Below are 17,455 nucleotides of genomic sequence, written 5' to 3'. Positions count from 1 at the left end.
ATGTGTTAATTATTTCCCGTCTGCATGTGTGCCGTGCGTCGCCGACGCAGCGTCGGATGTAATGATGCTATCTTTTCTTAGGGGAAAGGGGGGAAGACGACATTCCATATGGTGGCACTTTAGATCTGGCACCCACATTCCCAATGTCCTGCGCACGCTAGTGTCTGGCATTTATTGCAATTTGTGCCCAAGTAGTGGGAGTGGAACTAATACATATTGATGAGACTACTAAACGCACTTCAGCACGAAGTTCAGTTTGAAATACTACAGATTACGATTCTTTTTAAAAATGGAAAAGCCAAGAGAAATTAATTTCATCTTACATTCCTTTGTTGCAGTCGGACACAAATCATCAAGCTATCCCAAAAAGCACTTTTTAAGTCAGATTATTGGGGGGGGGACTGTCCCACCAGGTCCAACATTGGGGGGACATGTCCACCTCGTCCCCCCGAAATTTGCGCCAGTGGTAACACATATATTTTAGTCAAGTGTAAAATAGGGTACTAATAAAAAAAAGGGGAAACTATGTCAGTGGAGAACCTCATACCCCACTTTAAGAAAATCTGAGATGATTCTATTGATTTCGTAATTAAAGTTTATTCTCTTGTGCTTCGAATGCCACATATAAAGGTTTACGTTAATGTTTTTTCTTTGCCTTGAATTCCCCTACATAAATGTCTACGTTTCAAACTGATCGAATGATCAATATTATTAGGATACCTGCATTTTTTGTCTGTGGACTTCGTTTTTAAAAATATTATTTCTTGGAGTTTCTTTAAATAAATTATAAAAAAAAGGCTTTTCTGTTCACGCAGAGATCATTATGGACATTATATTGTTCTGTAGGACGGTAAGTTTAAAAGGCATTGTTCTGCTTAAGCGAACAATTAAGTACATTGTAAGTTCTCTGAAATCTCTAATCATTATGGAACGAAAATTTATTATGGACACAGTAAGAACACTTAAAATTTCAATCGTGATGTATGCAAAACACTTGACAATGCTGATAAGCATGTTATGGAAGTGTTACAATGTATGTGAACGAGATGATCCGGTGTAAATAAACGAAAATTCTTCATGCTTCATTGGCGTTTAATAGGACAATAAAAGCTAGATCTTCCTGTTTCTGGTCTATGGTTCGGACAATATAAACGGATTGATTGTAAAGAGAAATTCCTTTATTGGTGAAAACTTGAAGATAATACTATCGATGAAAAACTGTTCCTTACTTTTCTGTTCTGGGTCACGGCTTATTACTGTAAACATATACATGTAAGAGAACAAAAAGCAGTTAATGTTAGTGTCAGAGCACCAACCAACACCGGAAGATGGCAATTTTGATGTCTATCCTAATTTTTGTTACTTTTCAGGTATGTTAAGAACTTTGCAATATTCAAAACATAAACGCTTTGTTCTTTGTACTCATTGTTATGAAGAAATGCTTACATTTTTGGATCAAAAGATCCAATATATTTCAGGCAAAAATTTTCTTGTAGACCTTATATCTCGAAAACTGTATACAGTGTAGCCAAACCAAAACTAACAATCTACTCAGTATGATGTGCTTATTAAAAAAAAAATGATTTAGGACCGCTCAAAAATGTTGTGGCTCTGACCCAAAAATTCAATATATTTCATACAATCAAACATTTTATTGTACGCTCCATATTTTGACAACTACATACAGTGTAGCCAAACCAAAACTAACAATCTACTCAGTATGATGTACTTATTCCGCAAAAAATACAAAAACTCGATTTAGGAACCGCTCAAAAATTTTGTGGCCCCCTGATACAAAAAGTTAATATATTTCATACAATCAAACATTTTCTTGTACGCCTCTATTTTGAGAACTACGTAACCAAACCAAAACAAATAATTTACTCAGTATGATGTGCTCATTCCGTAGAAAATAAGAAAACTCGATTTAGATACCGCTCAAAAATGTTGTGTCCCTGATCCAATAAATTCAATATTCATACGATCAAACATTTTCGTGTACGCCTCATATTTTGATAACTACGTAACCAAACCAAAAATTAACTTCTTACTCAGTATGATGTTCTTATTCCGTAGAAAATAAGAAAACTCGATTTAGGGACCATTAAAAAAAATTCGTGGCTTCTGATTCAAAAAATCAATATATTTCATACAATCAAACATTTTCTTGTACGACCCATATTTTGAGAATTACACACAGTGTAGCCAAACCAAAACTAACAATTTACTCAGTATGATGTGCTTATTCCGCAAAAAAATACGAAAACTCGATTTAGAGGCCGTTCCAAACTTTTGTTGTCCCTGACCTAAAATCTAATTATTGGCCAAGATCGCAATCTTTTGATACATTTTTTGATCATTCCTAAATTTCTAGTTAAATTTCACCTTCAATTAATATTAATTTGAACCAATCTAAAACAATTAACAATTCATTTCTTTTTCTTTCGTTCTGATAAAATATAAACATGTATAACCATTTGGTGACGCAAGAACATGGTAACCCACAATGTTACTATTTTAGGAAATTAGAAGTTTTCTACCGCACAATTCATTTTCAAATATGGAAAGCTGATATTTCACATAAGACTATACATGAAGGATTAAAATAATTGTACCAAATCAAAATAGCGAATTTCTAATTTCGTATGCTACTGTGTAGGTTATCAAGTTTCAACATTTAAGCCATAACTGATACAAACATTATTTTCTGAAGCATGTGTGTTTACTTTGCGTCGTGGCTTTCATTTTATTTTGGTTTTCCATATCAGGAAACAATATTTGTTGACTCATTAATACAAAACATGCATATTACAAAAATGTACTTAACGACATAAAGAAGACTCGAAGGAGTGAAGTTTTAATTGAAGTAATGCAAATATTACAAACTTTGTGAAAAACCCTATTAACTAAAGAAATCGATTCTAAATTAAGGAGAACCTCTAATATAAAAACAAATTGTTTTTGCACTATCCAAACAGAAGTTTACACAAAAGTGAATCTTGGAGTATATTGGTTTAACACCATGACGTGTTGCTCGTCCTCTGTATCACCAACTTCTCCTATGTCAATTTGATACAGGCGGTAGAATATTAATATTGGCGCTATTTCCGTTCCTCCCTCCCCAGAGAACCATTTCTAACCTAACCTAACACAACTCTAACAGAAGTCCAGTTCCACTCCGCCAGCCTTGAGTATTTCCTAGAATTAGGTTTTTTTTTCTACATCAAACAAAAACTATAGTTCCTTAGGATTCGAAAAGTGGAATGTAGGCCCTTGTACTTCACAAAAGAAAAGCACTATTAATAAAAGAAAAACACTGCAGGCAAGGTAACAATAATAGTTTTTTTCGGTTTCTGAAGTACAAGGGCCACATGTTCACTTGTTTGACCAAGTTACAAAATCTTGCTATGCCAGCCACAATCCAGCATAAATTTCCAGCAACACAGTGCAAATTCTGGAAGAATATTTGCGAATATTTCCGTTGCTGTGCTAATGGAAGCTTGCTGGCACGAGGAATTATTTTCATGGATTTTTATTGGACTAGCAACGGATTCTCGTAAATGATTAAAAGACATACAGTATTCTTGGAAATATATACTGGATTTTCGGTGGTCCAGCAAAACTCTGGGTGAGGTATACTGACATTTCTAAAATGCAACAATTTATACAGCAATTACTACAAAGCAAAACTTGATATCCCATATTAACTGCTTATTATTGAAAATACAGTATGATTCACTGAACACAATTTTACCAGTTGGTAACCTTTATCCGGAAACAACAATGGATTGTGCAAAAGCGAATTGAAAATACCCAGAAGAAATTCGCCAAAATCACGAAACCAGAACATGGTAAGCAACATACAGATCATGGTAGGAAACACAGTCTCATTATTTCGCCACGATGACCCAGTTGTGTCATCTTCGGGACAACACTTACTTCCTGAATCACTCAACAATCAATCATCTTCATTGAATTGGTTGTAAGAAACATCTAATGTGCAAATTCTTGTCTTTTTAGATGGAAAGGTGGTACACGGCTCCTCATTGCCCGCCATCTTAACTGTGGGTTACACTCTTATGAATTCCAAAAAGTTATAAAGAGGCTTACCATAAGTGAATGTTACTGCGATCTATAGAGCACAATTTGAGCTCTGACAAGATTGAACAAAGAGTTATGTTTTGTTCGCTAATGGGTACAGCATAACTCAAAAATTGAAAATTTGTTGATTATCATGTTTTGACCTCACAAACTTCAAATATACCATTGTACAATACATTAAACTCAATGAATTACTATAACATGCTGGGTATGTTATCAGAATCTTTCCATATACCACGGACAAAATCAAATTATTTTCTTTGTATTAAATTTTGAAACTAATAAACCTACTTCAATTATTAAGTCTATAGATCTTTATCCGCCTCTTTCGAAAATTATTGTAAACTGTTTGTTAGTATGGATACGGGATAGATGCTCATCAGGGATCTCGCGGGCTTAGACATACATTTCTCTTGTTCGACCTCGAGGTTGCTGACCTCAATAATATTTGCACTAGCTCTATTTCACTTTTATTAACCCAAATGTGCTGAATCTCTTTAAGAACTCGGATTTTCTGCCTTTAATGAGGTTGTCACTTGGGTTAGCGCTCATTCAGAGTCGGTGCCGTTATCTACTCATGTTACATGTGCCAACAAGGACTGGCGCTCATTTTGTTTATTCACCTCGAGGCTCATTGAGCTCAAGGGTATGGTTCACGAGCTTGGACCAAGGATTAATATACGAGAAATTCAGTGAATACATAAATCTATGAGTTATATTGATAGCTGCTTTATGGCATGTTACAGAAATGGCAAGTCAATATTTTAGTGTAATTCTTCTGGAAAATATAAATAATGTCCAATTTTCCTTTAAAAAGATAATTTTGCAAAGGTTTTCGCTTGTTTCAACGAGGCTGGAATTTTCGAAAACCCTGAAACAGTATTCCATTACTTTTATTCAAAAGTTTATATATATCAATTTTCATACTGCCAACAAGCGAATCCTCGTGTTGGAGAATTTCTCAAAATAAAGAAAGAGCAATTTGGATGTTACAAAAACAAGCCACATTTACGGCCTTAGAACAGGAAACTTCGAAAATGCTAAAAACATACATTCAGTTACTTTTATTTAAACATTAATGCAAGGGAAAGTCATAAGTTTTGCAATATTTTGATACATAATATACTGAATTTATTACAGCACAATGGAAGCAGATTACTATTTAAAGCATAGCCTCTCGTGTTGGACTGTCTGCAGATATTTTCCTGCCAGTTCCTCAATTCCACGTCTATATAGCATCTAGTCCTTAGAGGCAAAGAAGTCAGTGACCACTGTACCCACCTTCTGGTGATTGGAAAAGCATCGTGATTTCGGGAAGTATGTCATGGACCGAAAGAAGTAGTAATCCGAAGGAGCAAGCTCTGAACTACTGTATCTGACTCAGTTACATACTATTAAGTTTCTCCATATTCTGTTGCGCTTCACGAGCTCGGTGTTGTTTTGTGTTATTGAGTTGCAGCAGAGTACGCTTTCGGTTCAGCAATACAGACAGTGCAGCCCAAATCCGCTAGAACTGTTCGGAATTAAAGTTAGAATTGATGGTATGGCCATTAGGAAGGAACTCGAAATGAACTCACTTTCGTAGTTCCATCACACACACACAGAGCATCACTTTGTGCTCGAAACAGCCCTATCTGACGAACAGTTATGGAAAGTTGCCCTTGTTCAACTATTCTTTGTGTATATTCGGATTTAGGGAAACACTTACTTTTCGTAATATATGACAATTACCTTTGACAATCCATTTACTCTCCTCGGGTCTGAACTGCTCATGTGAGCAACGTGATAGTTGATGATGACTTTCCTGAATTCGTGAAGATATCTTGGGCGACAATAAATAAGAAGATACACAATGCAAAGCAGACCATATATAGAAATCAGGATCTGCAACGAACTTTTATATAACGTTCATCCAGGAAGTTCTTCAGAAATTTCGCCATCTGGCCACCAATACCCAGCTATATGTATTTGTTTTTAAATTCAGTAAAGGGAAACTGTGTCACAGCCTTTTTCCAAAACAAAAAGTAACAACAAGGTACTGATAATGGAAGAAAACTTCTTGAATCTGGCTTTCGGGATAAGCAAGATTGTCTGCAGAGGATAGTAAATAAATGAAAACCACATTGAGACTCGCGCATCTGATTGTTTAATTTTAAATATCAAATGAGACGTTGTTAACCTTGCAATCAAAGAGATTACAAAGTCATCTCGTAGGAGAAATGGACCTATAGCTCGTGGAAGTTTTTGTCGCATTCTCTGGTTTCGAGATCAGGAGATCCAGAGCCTCAGGCCATTGTCGTGAATACATCTCTTCAGGTCACATGCAATTAATCGTAGCAGTATACAAGCTATTATTCGTGCGAGACTTTGTACAATATTTTAGGATAGCTTTACCGGCATCTGCAGGCCACCATGGGACACGCTGCTGTGAACTGATAAGAGTCTGCTCAAATAGATCTAAAGCAGCACAAACAAGAACATCATCAGTAGTATTAAACAAACTCCTTCCTGGAATATTGGCCAATCAGCACGCTTCAAGTTGATTTGTGGAAGATCAAGAAGAAGAAGATTCGTGAACAGTTTCACTGAAGCTTAGAAATGATCACTGACAGAGAGGTCTGGAGTTATCTTTTGTGTGAGGGAAACCGCACGAGAAATACTATATGGAGAGGTCAATACACAAGTAGGTAGCTCATCCAGCAGAAAAGTGAGTAGGAATACTGTCATTAAGAACAAACATCCTAATTTCATTCAGGAACTTCGTTACCTGATGCTCTAGATCATCATTCGGGTGGAGCCCCATAGACGATGGTACGCTGTCAAATCACCGATAAAATCAAATTGGCTAATGAAAAGGCTTCAGCAAGAGGAATATAAAGTGAACACAGAGTGATCGAGGGAAGAGCGTGCCAGCTGCTGATAACCTGAAGATTTTGTTAATAGGCCAAAAATCAAACTCCTGAAATGTTGATATTTAAGACAACGGAAAGTACAAAGAATATAGAGTCGAATTTTCAGACAATAACATCCAATATTTACAAATGCCAGAATCGTTGGCAAGCTAAAAATAAGAATCATAGACTAAGGTGGAATAAGTTCCCCTGACTTTTTACTTTTAATACAAGCTACTACCTAGTACAATATGTCAGTATTACAATTAAGTTTAATTTCTTCTTCAGCACCGTTCAGGAGATTTCAACATAAAAAGACTTCGCGACTAGAACTAAGTAGAGGGCTATGTTCTATTAATACAAGAAGTGGTCCAATGCTAAAAAATTAAAATAACTTAGCAGTTGGTTTCTAATCTACTCTTTCCACTACAACGTGACATATTGTAGTTGTCGAATGTTCTTAACTTGTCAGACTGTGTACGTGATAATTTAGTTATAAGAAATGGGGACACGTCCTTAATACTACTTAGATAATTAGACTCAACACAAGCACAACCATAATTCGTTCCCTTAATTACACGATGTCGTCGATTACACGACTACAAGATGGTTATACTTGTTTATTCTACGTTCTCTTCAGTAGAAGGAAATTCGGTCTCGCTAAAGTCAAATTTGGCTTTTACCTAAAGGATTAGCTCGGACCCGAAATTAAAGTTTATTTTATTACTTGTTTTTACATATAAGAGTGTTTTGATTGACACATTTGTAAAGGTAATCTGTGGGTAAAAGTCGCGGAACCACACAGATGCATTCATGAAAAGAATTCATATTATTCCCATATCAATTCCGTACGCTCATTCTCAACGAAGAATCAGCGTGGTGTCAATGTGGTCAAGGAGAATAGAATGTATACCAAACAAACATACCTATCGACAAAAGCACATAGCTTCGGATTAGCAATAGAGAAAAAAAAAACGGGAAAATATCATAATAAGTAAGAGTGTATTCTCATAAACAAAAATCAAGAACATAGAAAATTATGTGAGTTTTAAAAACTTATCTGTTGTTTAGCAATTTTGTAGTTCTTTCAATATTGTGAACCTGGTTTTTCTTGTTAAAATTGTGTAGAAAGTAGCTATTAGGGACTTGTAGAATAATATATATCGCACCTGTCAGTATTTGGAACTAACAGTATATTTTAACGCACTTACGACGTGCAAGAGAGAGGTGTTGATGTTTTGAGGATGTTTACTACTGTTTGTTTAACGGTTTAGTAAATGTGTATTTACAATAAATTCAATTTAGTGTGTGTTAGGTTGTTGATGTGATAGGTGTTATTTTGGTGGTGTGTGTTAGGCTTTAAACTGGTGTAGGCAGATTTTTTTATTGAAAGTTACATACCTTTACGCCGTAGATTATCTGATGATGAAAACAATGTATTCAGTCTGAACGTTTTCTAGAGTAATAACTTCAGACTTTTAATACATTGAAGATGACAGTAATTACAAAAGTTCGTAAAACGAAGTTTTTTTCGGAGATTTTTAATATATATATATATATCTTCGATTTTAGATCTTTTTCATTTTTCGCTATCTATTTAACTACAAATTTAGAAGTAACCTCAGGATTACATACTACTGGTTTGAGCTGAATTGCAGTAATACAGTTTCCATAATATGGTTAAAATCTTACTCGTACTCTCTAGACTTATTGGTGAAATCTTGATCAACCAAAATCCCTCTGACAATCCATTTTGACTTTACATCAAAATTAATGCTGTTTGACGGTTGTGGAGTTGTTTCCAAACATATTGTACAATGATTTTACAATAACGTTATAAACGAGTTTCTGCATTGACATAGAATAGAAGACACACTTTTGTGACATACAAATACAGAACAACAGATATGAGATTAATAAGATTTTAAAATATAACTACACCTAGTTAAATCAAAATTATGAAAAGAATAAAACTTCAAGACTATGGCTTCATATCTCCAAGCTGAAATTCGACGACTACGAAGCAGAATATGACTTTTAGGACAACCTGTGTAAAGTACTACGTGCACTGGTCCACCCTTAAATTTGGGAATTGTCAAAAAAGCAAAATTTAGTAAACATTCTGAAAGCCCCACTGAAGTTTTGGTGGTCCTGCTTATTTTTTTCTATGGGTAAATAACAGCCAAATATTAATCGGTCGCGTCGATTACTGAAATATTTTTTCTTGTTTTGATAAGGCTTTATTATCCTCTACGGCCAAATGTGTGAGTATAGGGGTCCATTCTCTTTCATAAGACATGGGTATGTTGATGTTTCCCTCTTAAATTCAGGGTTGGTAGATAGAACTAAACCTTAAATTTGGGAATTGCCAGAAAATGAAATTTGGTAAATCTTTTCTAAGACCTTCATATGCATTGCTGTAAGTTTCATTGCCTTTGATCATTCCCTCCTGTGTTGTAAAAAAAAATACTAAAATATAAACGTAAGCAATACGGATATTGACCTAATTCATCTTCTTTGATAAGTCTTTAACACGTCATATGATTATATGTTTGAGTAGAGGAGTTTATGTTCTTTTTACAGGACGAAGGTACATTAGTGCATCCTTATTAATTTTGGGTGGGTAGATTGCCTCAACCCCTAAGTTAGGAAATCGTCAGAAACAAAATTTGTTAAATGTTTAAATTAAAAGACAATTTCTGATCAAAGCATATATTAACTAATAAGTAATAGCGTTACAGTTTCAGCAAATTAACTTTGCCTTCATCAGATAATGTGCCTGATGAAGGCAAAGTTAATTTGCCAAAACTGTAACGCTATTACTTATTAGTTAATATATGCTTTGGTCAGAATTTGTTTTTTAATTTATACAATAAGTTCCAAATCTAGAATGAGTGGTATTGTTAAATGTTCTGTAGGACTAGACAATGTACCACCTTAAATTTTGATAATCCAGCTTGTGCACTTTTATAGGCAAAACTTTCAAAATTTTGCAGGTTTAAGACCTGTTATATCATCTTTGATGAGGTTTTAGTGTATTATATACACACACACATATATATATATATATATATATATATATATATATATATATATATATATATATATATATATATATATATATATGAGTAAAAGATCAATTAAGGACCGTTTTTTCAAAACTCGATAGAGCAAATTTTGAAAGACGAAGGAATGCTTTTTACTGGTTTATTTTTTATGCTACCAACCGAGCTCTGAAAGCAGAATTAACAAATATCGAAATGTACCATGTGTATAGAATATTAATCATGAACGTTTTGTCAGAACTCGATAGAGGTTATGTACAATAAGAACAAAAATGCAATTGTTGTAAAAAAAAGGTGTTTTTTGCTCTATCGTGTTTTGAAAAAAACGCTTCTCAATTATCTTTCATAAGACATAGATACAAAGATGCTTCCTTTCAAATTTGTTAGGGTTACATAGGATTCCCTTAAATTTTCAAATTATCAAAACAAAACTTCGTAAAGGTTCTCTAAACCCTACTGCAAATTTGGGTGGTACTGCATATTCCTTTCTATGTGCAAAATATTACAAAAATATTCATATTACTGCATTAGATGTGGGTTTACAACATATGATTATATGGTAAAATTTATTCAATTGATATCGGTACATGGATGTTCTAGTTTTAAATTTTGATGGAAGCCTCTTAAACTTGAGAATTGTTAAGAACATGTGATAATGTTTTTTTAAACTTCTTTCAGATATATTATTTCTTTTTTATGAGTACAAAGTTGTTAAAAATATATTGTCCAAAGAACCACTTCACATTTAGCGGAAAATTTAAATTTCCGTGAGAAAATTGAAATATCACGAGACGAAAGTTTTCAATGTTGTGCTTAACGTTTACTTAACAGAACAGATTTTAACAATGTCCCATTGCCTTTCATTGAACATGAATACCGGAAGAAGTACATTTCATTTATCCTAAAAGAGAAAATTGGAATTGTCCAAAATAAATACAAATTCTTGATCGTTCTCTTGAGTCCCTTCGTACGAGCTCCCGATGTAGATTATGATCTTCAAAGTGTTATTTGAGGCTGACGCTTAATAAATTCACTTAACCAGTCAATTTCAGCCTTTTTCTTCTTTGTTGAAAGGGAATTGCTGAAATTTGTTTCTTTCTGCCAATTAAAATGCTAATTCTCTCAGTTTATTGCCAGTTAGACCAAAAAGTCGCCTGTCCATTTTCAATAAATAATCTACTAACTCGCATTCCTGTTCACAGGCTTGAAATGTCCCATTTGTTTCTGGAAAGATCCATTGTTTTCTGGTTCCATATTACAACGCCGCTCCAGCGTAGTCTGGGGAACGTTGAACTGCAGGGAAGCTTTATAATATCCCATTTCACCACGTATTACACTCTCGATGGTCGCCTTCACCTTTTCTTCTTCCCAACTTTGTCCCGTTGATTTCCTTTTACATGTGCGAACCATTATAAAATGACAGTAAACAAGTGCTTATGCAACCCCAGTATTAATGAGAATTGTTTCGAGCTGGAAAGAAAACTCGGAAACTTGCCTTACCTTGACAGAAGAAAACTCCCAATGGCTAAAGATATATGCCACAGCACGAAAACAAAGAACTGACATACAGCACTGTTTCTTTACAACTGATAAGAACGCTGCTCAAGCGTAACAGTCCTTTGTCCTTGAGAATCTTATTTAGGTACTTGCAGTAAATTATAGTTCGAAAAACATCGATTCTCCGTTATGATCCCTACCCCATTATTCCCCTCGTTCCCCTATGCAAACCAAAAATATAATCTACGTAATATTATTTTATGTGAATAGCAATGTATCGTGAATTTCATTAATATTGCGTTTGTGTTTGTTTCGTTTCAATGTATAAGTTACTCAATCTTCAAAATCTAGTTAGTTCTTTGGAGCAAGACACAAGATCATTCATCACTGTGTCGTATTCAAATGTACATGATCTTTCTTCGTGCAAAAGAAGTAAAATCCTCTAAAAATCTTTTAAAATGAGGAATGCAAAATATTTTAAATTACTTTCGCAATTGAGAAATTTTAGTTCACAAGATAATTGAGTGCAAGAAAGAGTTAAAACATGCTTATAAGCTTTATTCAACGATGAATATCATACAGATTTAATTCGTGAAGAACATCCAGTGCCAAAGCTGTACACATTCACACTGTTTTCCAATCTTGCATTTCCATCCATTTCCTTACTTTCAATATTTTCCTCTTCTTTTTTTCATTTCAATCGTCATATTGGTCGCTGCCAACTTCATCACTTATACCTTGCTTTGTACACTTTGGCTGATTACGATTATAACTATTATAATTATAATGACGAGCAAATAGCAGATCTCGAAATTGTTTCCCCCCGTTTTAATCGGCTAGAGTATTTAAAGTACAAACAAGTACTTTCTCTAGAGAACTGATCTCGTTGAAACGTAGGAGCTAGCGAAGCAATATCCTTTATTATTGCTTCTCAGTAGATAAATCGATAATTTAATTTCTAGGTTGCAGTTTTTAAAATATTAAAAACTTTTATTTCAAATTCTTTTGATGGAGAATTCAAAATTCTTGTCTAATCTTAGAACATCTCGTCTAATTGAAGAGCTATGCAGGTATTCTTTTCATAAGGAGAGAAGAGCATCAAAGATTCTCTTGGAAGCTCAATATTTTAATCCACCACCTTGTAGGTTTATTATTTTAAATTGGTGAGGAACTTAATAACACTCGTGCTTTCCTTGTTGAACTTAATCCACATTTTCATTATTTTGTAGGAGTCTGAGAGTAAAACGTCCGTTACTCAACTTACCAGATCCAAGCACGCATTGAGAAACAAGGAAAGGACTCAACTTGCAATGTACTGCGCACCTATCGAAGGCTCATTTTTGAATAGCCAAACACTAACTTCAGAGACCTAAATAATCGCTTTCTATGTTCGGCTGTTCTTCATTAGAGTCCGAGTCAACAAGTAATGGTCATAAGTGCAGGTGGAGAGAAGGCTTGAGGTCAAAAAAGGACACTAGCCTCGGAAACAGATCAATGACAATTCAATAATTTTAAGGATGAGTCAAATATACTTCTCTTAGTATTGATCTTTAATGAAAAACAATGGAACCTTGTTACAATCTATTTTAGTAAACGTGAAGGCAACATTCAAAATTTATGTCTCGTGATATTTCAATTTTCCCGCTAAATATTAAGTGATACTTTTGGATATATATTTTTAACAAGTTTGTACTCATAAAAAGGGAATAAACTATTTTAAAGTAGTTCTAGAGAGAACTAATGTCGTCAAAGGTACTAGACTTGATCTTTACAAACAGACTGAGGATGAACCTTGTAAGAAGAAACTTTTAACTTATCTTTGGCTGTTCTTTTGATGGGTAGCAAATGTGAGTGGCCAATATAATAGTATTCAAAGACAGTTATGAACAGAGAAGAAAACAATTCGAATGTTTAATATTTGCTCTGCCTGGCGCATATACTAAATTTGGCCATGCTAAATTAAATAGAATTTTGTAAAGTCGCAAAAGACTTCCTTGGATTACTTCAAGTGGCAAAGTAGTGTGAGTGTCAGAGTAGTGGAGTCTTCCTATGGTCGTTCCGTGCTTCCAAACACGACCAAGGATATATGTGTATGGAGTATTCATAAGAGATATCATAGAAATCTCCTACAGTTGTTCCGGTTTAATTGAAAGCTCTTTATAGTCATCACTCCCCTAACGAGTAGAGACCTACCAAAATGGAGTAGTATTGCGTTGTCTGCCTCCTCATTGCTCTCACCGACTTCAATCTCTTGACGGCGGCTTTATGAGGCCACTGAGCAAGTTCTATGAAGTTGAGGTTAGAAAATGGATTAGAACCAATTACCCAGAAGTTGTTACGCTCCAAGTCATCTCTAACCTCTTTGCTGGCGGATTTTTGCAAACAGCATCAACATTGAACACAACGCCCTTCTGGATAATTGGCCTTTGCACATTAATGTGTTTACAGGTGAAGGCTTTGTACCTGCAGATGCAACAGACAGGCCTAAATGTCACTGAGTCAGTATGAAATGAAAACCCTACACTAACTGCATCCCTCTTCAAACGACACGCACAAAGCGTACAGTCGAATACATCTGAATCTTCGATTTACGCAGAAATTCCCGGATGCTCTTACAAAGAACAAACTCAATCTACATCATTTTTTTTCCTTCCCCTTCGCCTCAAAAGATAATAGCTATTCCAGAAATTAAGCAAGGGACAAAACGTACAAACCGTAAAAGAGGTAAAAGAGCCATATTAACTGCATGTCCGTACAAAAAGAAACTTCAATTAGCTGAAGCAAATTCCAAAGCGTCAAAGGTGTACAGAAGAAAACCTACTTAAGGGCAACCAACCTGAAGCGAAGGCCTACCAAAGAATGGCCGAAAAAGACACTAGTTGAAAAGTCATGAGGCTCGTCCGATGGAGAAGACGATGACGCAGTTTGTCTTCATTATGGCAACCTTTGGTCTAAATTTAATGAAGGCTAGATTTCATGCACAGAATATCATCAGTGGGCCAACAATTCGTGTGCCGGGGTTGTTAGCGATGATGATGAAATTGAATACTACTGTAAATTCTGTTAGAAAAACTATGAGTCTACCAACGTTTCACATCTACTTCAGAGTGAATAGTTGTCCTTTTTTGATTTATTCGTGTATATTTATATATAAGGTTTTAATACGCAGTTTTGTTTAATTTTTTCATGCTCAATTTTAAAATCTGTTTAAGAAGATTTGATGTCAGGAAGTACTAAAATTTAACTGACAATAATTCGATGTAATCTGAATAAACCTTGTAGTACAATTCCCAAAGGTCACAATTTTTTCTCTATCTTAATAACGCCTAATTCAGAATGTAGCCTATACTTTTTGAAGGGATTATCAGTATTTTTTTTTTAAAGAGTACTCATCTTTGTTATATTTGGATATTGAGTCTAATAAATATTTCATAAAATTCAAGTTGTGTTGTATAATAGTAATAATACATTGTTATTTTATAATGATAAGTCTACATTACAGCTGGATATTATTGATGTTATAGTGTAAGGGGCAGTATGGGGTAGGGGCATAATGGGGTTGATTGAAATCCAATGTTCCCTTATGCCCCACGTAGGGGGCATAATGGGGATAAGAGCCATTTCTGCCAAGCAAAAAGGACCTAAACAATATTTTCGAAAGGATTTGCTGGCGAAATATTACAATAAGTGTTCAACATGTCTACAGCAAAAAGTACTGCAATTGAGGTATTGATTACCAATTTATAAAAGCAAATGTCTTAGTTTCCCCATTGTGCTCCACGTTTCTCTATATGTATGGAATTTATAAGTACATTTTAATCTAATTGTTTGATGAGTGAAGAAGCTTAAACTATTATTTGAGCCGTCCAGTTCCGAAACGGCTCTTGTCCATTTACAGCAAATCCCAGAAAACTTAGAAAAATGTAGGATCTGCATTTTTTTTAAAGAACAGAGTACTTCAGTGTGTTCATGTGAAAAACTTGAACATGTTCAAATATTTTTAGTTCTACAAAACGCATCAATCGTACACTTTTCTTGGTTTTCTGGGATTTGATATAAATAGACAAGAGCCCTTTCGGAACTGGGCGACTCAAGAGATTAGATTACGTTTTATGTATTGAAAATGTGTACTAATTAAACTAATCCTTGGGCTTTTTAATATGTAATAATCGTTTGTATGAAAAGAGTGTTTAAGTTCGTTACATAACACATCAAAACCATCAATCCGAGTGTTGCGTGTGTTTACAAAAGTTATAATGCCAAATACAACTCTATGTGATAGTATGAAAATATTTGTTTTCAATTTTTAAGAAAATTTTGTAAGCAATATTTTGCTTTTATATTAATATGTGATAGTATTCATTGCTTAGAAGGTAAACTTATATTTGGAGAAACATATAAACAATGCTAAATACATTTTTAACATGTTAATGCAGAGGGCCCTCATTTTAGTATAGCAGGGTGGGTCCTATTCTTGCCAGTCCGTCCTTTAGTGTACGGATATTTAGATTTGATCATTAATATTTGTATAACCAAATGTTGATTGCTGCGCAAACTAAAAACAAAGAAGTTAAATGTAAAGAATTAAAGTTTTAAATTAAGCAAACTTTTAATTTACAGAGTATAGCGGGACTAACAGTTGGATGTAACAACTTGTTATAGGAAAGAACTTTTTTTGGCTAATTTTTATTGGCTAATTACCATGTGAAAATTGCTGGATTAAGCTATAAAATGCCTATACGGCAACAACTCGTTGCTGTCGAACATAATTGATTTAAAGACCAGAAAACATCATAAGAAGCAAAACATATGATTTTATGAATCAGTCAAATGAATCATTTCAGTTGCATAAATTCATTCTTCAACTTCTCAAAACAATATCCTTCAACTATCATAAGTGTTATAGAGTGTTCTTCGTGGCGGAAAATTCTTGATTTTTAAGCAGATATGATTTCCAATTTTTCCTGTGTTGCTGGATTAAAAAGGGAAAGAAATGGGTCTTTATAATTTCCGTTTATGCGTTCTGTCACGCATGACAGAATGGCAACATGCCTAATAGTCTTCCTGATGGAAAGTGCTTGTATGGCGTTAATTACATTTGCTTTGGCATTAGATTCTCATCACAATCTGTACTATTATTTTTAAAAGGACCTCTGTTAGTGTCTTTTGATTCCTGCTTTACACCAACAACATATTCTTTCTATGTTTGATGTACTTCTTAAACGAGAACATTTGTTTTCTTATTAAAAATCTGGATTTCGACGATTGTTACATTAATCAGACTTAGGTCATTTAGTGGTTAGCGTTTTTATTAACCAGATACACATATTTAAATTGTCGTGAGTCCGAGCACTTAGAATATATCTTCTGGTTTAAAATTGTTAAGAAATTTAATATTATCGCATTAGACAGGATAATGTGTACGCCATACTATATTGGAACAAACCAGTAAGTAACCTGAAGATGCGAGGGTGATTCAGAAAGTAATACCTTCAAGGTGATACCTCTATTTGTGTTTGCCAGATAACACAGATACAGGTATCAGTAGGAAGCTTGCAGTCACTTTTGAACATAGTCCTCATTACGGCCAACAGACTTGCGCCAACGTGAAACAAGGTTGTTCATGCAGTCGACAAAGAATTGTGGCGGGTACTGGAGACACCATTGCCGAACTGCTGTTTCTACCTCTGCGTCACAACTATTTTTTGGTCCTTAGTTTGGGGAAGAACCAAAATTCTCAGGGCGCAAGATCCGGACTATATGCAGGATAAGGCAGAATGTCAGCAACACTTTGTCAGCAGATGGGACAACTTTTACACTTTTTGGCATAGAAGAGGACGTGTGGCGGTACTCCATCGTCTGAGGCTTCGTTTCCGAGTTGTAATGGCGTTCTGTTGTAAT

At 34.6% G+C, this 17,455-nt stretch overlaps 1 protein-coding gene across 1 annotated transcript in view; it reads left to right on the top strand.

Moving 5' to 3' along the window:
- Window positions 1–1,163: 1,163 nt before the first annotated feature.
- Window positions 1,164–17,455, top strand: part of LOC145683931 (uncharacterized) — a 58,577-nt gene continuing 42,285 nt past the window's right edge. The window contains exon 1 of the mRNA XM_081755616.1: window positions 1,164–1,370. Within this exon, the coding sequence (XP_081611742.1) occupies window positions 1,329–1,370 (42 nt within the window). The 5' untranslated portion in view covers window positions 1,164–1,328. The remainder of the gene's footprint in view (window positions 1,371–17,455) is intronic.

Source organism: Thermobia domestica, chromosome 4, assembly GCF_964235325.1.
Source record: "Thermobia domestica chromosome 4, izTheDome1.hap1.1, whole genome shotgun sequence".
In the NCBI taxonomy this organism is placed as follows: Eukaryota; Metazoa; Arthropoda; class Insecta; order Zygentoma; family Lepismatidae; genus Thermobia; species Thermobia domestica.
The sequence above is the reverse complement of the archived record's forward strand: the minus strand, read 5'-3'. Positions and strand labels throughout refer to the sequence as shown.